The sequence below is a fragment of the Topomyia yanbarensis genome, unplaced genomic scaffold (assembly GCF_030247195.1).
Source record: "Topomyia yanbarensis strain Yona2022 unplaced genomic scaffold, ASM3024719v1 HiC_scaffold_102, whole genome shotgun sequence".
NCBI classification, from domain to species: domain Eukaryota; kingdom Metazoa; phylum Arthropoda; class Insecta; order Diptera; family Culicidae; genus Topomyia; species Topomyia yanbarensis.
Window position 1 is genome coordinate 17435 of NW_026683248.1, and position 7514 is coordinate 24948.

Sequence of the window (7514 nt, forward strand, 5' to 3'; positions counted from 1 at the left end):
TTACCGCCAGTTCCCCTACCTACCAACACATTCGCCCCAAACATTGAACCCAAGCGTACAATGCAAAATGAGTCAACGCTGATGATGATGGGTAGAGCGAAAGAGACAACTAGTACCACCACGACACTATTAGCGCCACGTATATGGCACCCCTATCCCATTTGTATTGAACTGACATAAGTCAACATCTCAGCGGGCACACAAATTATGGGTCACACTGACACTGACAAATTGTTCTGCTTGTTTTGCTCGAAGCTCGATTTTCACTTGCCAGATACTGTACGGCATGACTCAATTTTTAGACATTTGTTTAAAAGCGAAAATATTGGATAGCTAAGTGAAAAAATGTGTTGTTTTCGACATGTCGGTGAATAACAAAAACTTTACACCCTGGTGCACCAACAAATTAAACGAAATCGACTATCACAAAATTGTGTAGATTGAAATCGATTCTGTTTATTGTGGATCGACCCTAACGCGACGTTTTAGATGTTGGCATAGAAATCATGGCGGCGTAGCAGATACCTGATTAGCGCGTTTCACCAAAATTCCCCGCGGCCTTTCCCGATTGAAAGGAACGGCCGCGCTTAGCCCATCTGTCATAATATCGTGATTTTGCATAGCGAAGGGCTGAATGATTTTGTTCCAAAAATCAGCCCTGCGATATGCAACACTTTGTGCAGGTTGATTATACCAGTTGCAAGTGGGGCCAAATTCACCAAGTTCCGTAAAATTCCTTTTAAATTACAGAATTGATAAAATTGCTTAGATGAGCTAAACTAATTAATCAAATCCTGTTTTAAAAACTGTCCTTGCGTTTAAACCAAAATGGGAAGCTTATTACTACCACTACATTACTTAATTTCAAGCGAAAATAGCAAATACATGTGCTAGTTAAACCAAAAATTTACTGGCAACATTACAGCGGTATTTAGGAAGCAGTTGGAGCGGTCGCCTGTTGGACGACACAGGGTAGCGTCCCTCCACAGCCAGTGTAACGGACTTCTAACTCAGCTACACTGGCTGTAAAAAACACAGCGCAGTGATCTGCTTCGCCAGCCGTTCAACAGGGAACTGAGCGTGTCTGGCCAAGTCCGTTCTTTAAATAGTCGATGATGACGTCATTCATAGAAGCGTTGCGCACTAGGTACACCAATCCGTCGTACAGGGCTTGGGAAGCGCTATCTTCTGTGTGTTAATGCGCGATATTTTAACAAGGTTGTGTATTATTTAATTTTTTAATGCTATGATATCAAAAATCCTTGGGTTTATCTATTGGAATCTATTCTTAGAAGTATTTCGAGGCGATTTGTGCAAAAAATTTGAAAATTTATCGTGAGATGGCTGAATTATATGCGTTTAAAATTGGACCACTTTTCGTTACATACCATTTTTGTAGAATTTTCAGAGTGCACCCCCGTATCGAAAACAAAGACGTAGTCCTACGTCAAAACTTGTTTTGAAGGATCTCTTTCGCAAATATCCTAATATATCTCGATACCATGAGCACATGGAGCATACATGTCTTCAAGCAATTTGTTTGTAATAACATTCTCGAAAACTTTGCTTAAGACACCAACTGCACAGAAAAGCATTAGAGTCCCATATTGAAAAACAGCAAGCCGAGAAAAACGAAAAACGTTCAAGATTTACATTTTCATTGAGCTTTGCGGATGGGATAACCATGTTTTTGGTATTTTTTCGATATTTGCTAAAGAAACCTGTGCATAATGATTCAGTGGTAGTACAGAATACAGTACAGAATACAGATAACTCATGTTCGACGAAATCCATATGTGACTCTTATACTTTAATGGGCAACTAGGTGTGGAACTAAATTCGTTTGAAGTGTTAATGCATCCATCTGGGAATATGAATCCACAAAATTATTTTTTCAGAAGATGTACTGTTCTACGTTGTAAAATTCTCCGGGGATACTAAACCTCCAAAGTTGATGGTTTTCGAAATTATGTGATCTTGACGCCATCCAATTAAGTGCACGTATATACACCATAAATAGGCACTAACTTCGTCTTTTAATTTTTAAATTTTCTTTATTTCCAATCCTACTTAGTGGCTGTTAATATAATTGATAACACAAAAACATCAAATGCTCATAAAAACCGATTCTGACCTAAATAAACGGAAATCGAAGTCTTTCATCAGTTTCTATGTAAGTTTTTTATTCAGGTATTTAGGTTGATATTTACATGATTTGTCAACTATAGCATCCTCATTAAGAGATTAGTTACAAGATCCCATTCCCACAATTTACCCAAAGTCCTCATGATGTATAAAACATGAGGTTCACGATAACAAACTTCCAAAAGGATTAGTTGAATATTTTATTAAACTAAACTAGCATCAACAATTTTTCTTCAATTCAGTTATTTTAGTTTGGAGGGGGTTTCAACCCCCAAACCACTACCCCCCTTCCCCGCTTGGGTACGCCACTGTAAGGGAGAATTCGATTTTGATCAAAATAACTTTTTAGTTATCTAAATACAGGTCGGACTCGATTATCTGGGTATTCGATTATCCGGGGAAAATGATTCGATTATCCGGGCGTTTTGACAAAACAATCAAATTCCGACTAGAATGTCTGATTATAGTGCTAATTCGATCATTGCAGTCAACAGAACTTTTTTTCGGAGAATTGGGGAATTTAGGGTAAATCTTTTCTCAAATTTTGACCTACCTCAAAAATAGCTTATATATGGGTTATTCCGCGCAAAGTGACCAAAAAAATAATAAAACTTGGAATTGACTGTCACGGATTGGAACTAGTTTCGAAGAAATGGTTCATCTAGAGCCAATGTATAACCATCTAAATTATTGTGTCTTTTGATCCACCCCTCGGTCCACGGGAACACTCTTAATTATAATAAATTGTTTAAAAAAATTGTTTTCCTTCTGATCATATCTCTGGTACTGTTTATTTATTTATTTATTTATTTATTTATTTTTTTATTTATTTATTTATTTATTTATTTATTTATTTATTTATTTATTTATTTATTTATTTATTTACAGTTGATATCAACAGACACAGTATGGTCCTAATGATGATTTCTTAAAATAGTTAAAAAATTGGTTTGTATTCTACTACGCGGGCTGTGAAAGTCAAATCCGGATGAAACTCTGTTGAATGTCCGCTGCAAACCAATGACGGCTTCGTTGGCTCCGTACAAAAGGTCACGATTTCGTGAACTGAACGATTTGCGAAAACCGTGACCAAGTTCCTGAAATTATGAATAATAATCCTCGTATTCATGAAATTATTTGTGTTTTCTAAAAACCAGATCGCCCCGAATATATACATGGTGTTACATTAGAATGTTTGGTTGGGTTACTGTTGTTGTTTCCTGGACATGTTTAGTTTTTATTGTGATTCTTATTCATGATCTGGGAATACACAGTCAACAGTCAAACGTTGTTCATGATTTCCAGAGTTTATTCGCGATTCTTGTAAATTCTCATGACGTTAGCGGGAAAAATGTTCCTGATTTCAGGATCTTAGTCGCGATGTTCGTAATTTCCATTCACGTTATCGTGATATTTTTGTCCTGAGTAGAGTGATTCATGTTCATGATGTTGGGATCTTTGTCACGATTTTCAATACTTTTGTCAGGAGTTGTGTGGTTTATGTTCATGATTTCAGGATCTTAGTCGCGATTTTTGTAACTTCTGTTCATGTTTTCGTGATATTTTAGTCATGAATAGAACAGTTTACGTTCATGATTTCAGGATCTTAGTCACGATTTTAGACATTTTTGTCATTATTTGTGTGATTTGTGTTTATGATTTCAGGAACTTAGTCACGATTTTCGTGATTTCTGTTCATGTTATCATGATACTTTATTTGAGCGCTCACTTTCAAAGAGTAATGTAACTAATGTTCATGATATCAGCAGTTTAATCATGGTATTCGTAAATTCTCTTCGCCTTATCGTGATTTATTATACTTTGGTTACTAACGGTTTTTTACTCGGAATAACGTGACAATATGAACTGGATCATTAAAATAAGACTCATTCGCGATATCTGGTTCTGTGAACTTTATCACGCACACTATTTGGGGTTCTCAGTACAGTTTTCGTTTTCTGTCCGGATATCACAATGAACCTTATCAAATGAATAATGATGTTCGAGGTTCTAATAGTTTTTTTATATCTACTGCTCGTACCTTTCACTGATCGCTAGCAGCTGGGTATTTCATAAAAAAATGCATGGAACAAAAATGATTCTACGAATAATAATCCAATTTTTGCGAAAAACTTCCCGTAAAAATTTCATTACCATGTTGTATGACATTGTAAATGATTAGAGATATCTTCTAAATATCACAAGCGTGCAAATAGATACTAGATAGATCGTAAATAATGTACTAGGAATCATGAACCAGTTCACGAATACATGAATAATATTTTATAATTTCGTGAACTTTTTCGCGAAAACGAATGATAAGTTGTGACTATTATACTAGGTATGAACCGGTTCACGAATACATAAACAATATTTCATGATGTCGTGAACTATTTTACGAGCACGGATATTGGATCGAAACAAATATTTTAGGAATCATGAACCAGTTCACAAGTGCATGAATAATATTTGATGATCTTGTGAACCATTTTACGAGCATGGATACTGGAACGTGACTAATATATTAGGGATCATGAATTAGTTCACGAGGATTGAATGGATCCATGAATAAAATTTCGAATTTCGTGAAATAGTTCATGGAAAAATAGCCAGAATATTGTGATTTTGTGAACTTTTGTTTTGTGTTGTTGTTTTGTTTGGTTTTATGAATAATGTTCATAAAATTTGTGAACTAGTTCTTGGCGGAAACCGTGTCAAATATTTCCAGGTATGAAAGCGTTATGCGGACGTTACCGAAGGGAAATTGAACATAATTATAAAAGCCATGATTTTTGGTCATGGTCCTGTTTTCGTAACGTAAACACGTGATTGTTTCAGAGCTCATGGCACTTTATTTACGATTTTGGGAACTGTAGTATATCTAGATCAGTTCTACGGATAAACTGTGGCATTAATAAATAATCTATAGGTCTGGCATAGGTAATCATGTACGATATAAAAGAGCGACGATAATTGAATCGTTCTCTTTCCTCGCCTGCTCTTGGAGCAATCAACATCTAGTGTAAATATAAGTATAACTATATCTTAGTGTTTCATTAGAACTTTGAACATTACAATATTGGCGACGAGGATGGGATAGAACGGTTTCCTGTTTACTGCAAATGGATGCATTCTAATCTGAATCACGATCGCTGTCCCGATCGGAACCGCTATCGGATCCACTATCCTTATCGCTGTCTTTTGCAGACCGGTCCTCTGATTCATTATCGCTTTCTTTATCTGATCCGTGATCTGACCCTTTATCGGAACCGTGATCCGAGCCACGATCGGAACCATGATCAGATCCCTTGTCCGATCCATGATCAGACCCTTTATCTGAACCATGATCAGATCCTTTATCTGAACCATGATCAGATCCTTTGTCTGAACCATGATCAGATCCTTTGTCTGAACCACCATCTGAATCCTTGTCCGATTCATGATCAGACCCTTTGTCCGAACCACGATCCGATCCTTTGTCCGAACCGCGATTCGAACCTTTGTCTGAACCACGATTAGATCCTCTATTCCAACCCTTGTCAGATCCTCTATTCGAACCATTATCAGATCCACGATCATATCCTCGATTAGATCCATTGACAGAACCGCGATCAGATCCTTTTGCCGATGCTCGATCAGAGTCCTTATCCGACCCATGATCGGAATCTTTATCGGATTCGTTGTCTGATCCCTTATCAGAGCCGTGCTCAGAATTTGGTCGAGATCCTTTATCAGAACCCTGTTCAGAATTTCGTCGGGATCCTTTATCAGAACCTTGTTCGAAGTTACTATCCTTTTCTTTGTTTTTCTCGGATTCCTTTTCTTCATCCTTCCTATCGTCGTTTTCTTTGTCCGAATCGTCGCCTTCTTTAGTAGATCCGTTACTCTTGCCCTGTTCGTCATCTTTTTCCATTGCGTCTTCATTATCATTGATTGTCTTCTTCTCAAGCTCCTCCTCCTTGTCGTCTTCCTTGTCAGAATCACGAGGACTTTCTTTTCCAGAATCGACATCGCGTGGACTATCCTTTCCAATTTCTTTAGGTGTATTTCTTCCAGATTCTCCCTTATCCGAAGCCTTGTCGCTGTCTATATCTTCTTTCTCTTCTTCGTCGTCATCGTCGGCTATACGATTACGGCTGATAACTTTATCGCGCTCTTTCTCCTTCGTTTCCGGTTTTAGTTTGTGAAGCTTTGTATTTGTTAAAAAGCCAATCGGTTTCTTTTTCTTCTCTGTTGCATCCTTTGCTGCCTTGGACAGTTGGGAAATTTCCAGCAACTGCGACTTTAATTTTTTATTTAAAACATCAACCTTGAACTCATAGTTCTTTTCCATATCTTTGTATTTTCGCATCAAGTCCTGTTCTAAGTATAAATGCTTTCCTTTCCAGGCGCTGATCTCTTTTTCCTTCTCAAGAATGATGCCGTCCTTTTGTTTCATTTTTCTCTGCAAAGTGGCTATCGTTTCTTTAAGTTGCGTCATTGCAATAACATGATCTGAGCTGTGGGGATCGACATATCCGCTATTAGCACTTTTTACCACCTTTTCCGGAATTTCTGGAACCATCGATTTGTGATGATGTTCGGTGCGAGCTTTCTTGCTAGACGAATGACGACTACTATCATTTCTGGCATTATCTGGGCGATCTAGCCCGCCAGTACTGATCCCACCTGCAGCCGATCCTATTGAAGGAGCATTGTCGGGCATGTCCGGTGGTCCCGAACTCATTTTAATATCTCCCAATGGTGGCAGCGTAGACATTCCACGATTGCTCGCGTTACTGTTGTTGCTTTTGTCCGATTGACTACGATCTCCACCGCAGCTACTGGAAGTGCCGCTCGGTCCTAAGGGCACGGTACAGGAACATTACATTACAGGAACAATTTTTTTCCGTGAGTTAGTTCGACGAAAAGGTAGTCGGAGGAATGAACTATTGCGGAGAGCACGAGGGCGAGCGTTCATATTTATCGCACTAAGAAGCTCGGGGCAGTCAATTCGATCGTTTAGAATATCAGAAATCGTCATAGCACGGGACAGGTCTCGCCGCACTTGCAATGTATCGAGTCCGATAAGCTGTTGCCGACTTTCGTAACTTGGCAGCTGGTGTGGGTTGCTTCAAGGCAACTAGCGGAGGGAAAACCGAACAAACCTGCGCTGTACTGACTCAATTCGGTGGACACCGTCGAGGTAATGAGGATTCCACACAACAGAGCAATATTCCAATGTTGTTCGAACGAGTGAGCAATAGAGAGACTTCAAGCAGTAAATATCCGAAAAATTCTTAGATATTCTTAATCAGCGAGAAGATTTTCGAAGGATTTGTTCAAGTAATCTAGAAAATATACTAATTTTGTAATGGCAGTGTTGCCAA

The 7514-nt window shown here is 38.3% G+C and overlaps 1 protein-coding gene across 1 annotated transcript; it reads right to left on the reverse strand.

The window, feature by feature from the left end:
• Positions 1–5243: 5243 nt before the first annotated feature.
• LOC131694591 (clumping factor B-like) lies at positions 5244–7009 on the reverse strand (the record flags this gene model as incomplete). Its single annotated transcript, XM_058983070.1, has 1 exon — positions 5244–7009. A coding segment is annotated over one exon (1731 nt), but the record flags the coding sequence as incomplete, so codon positions are not given.
• Positions 7010–7514: the final 505 nt, after the last annotated feature.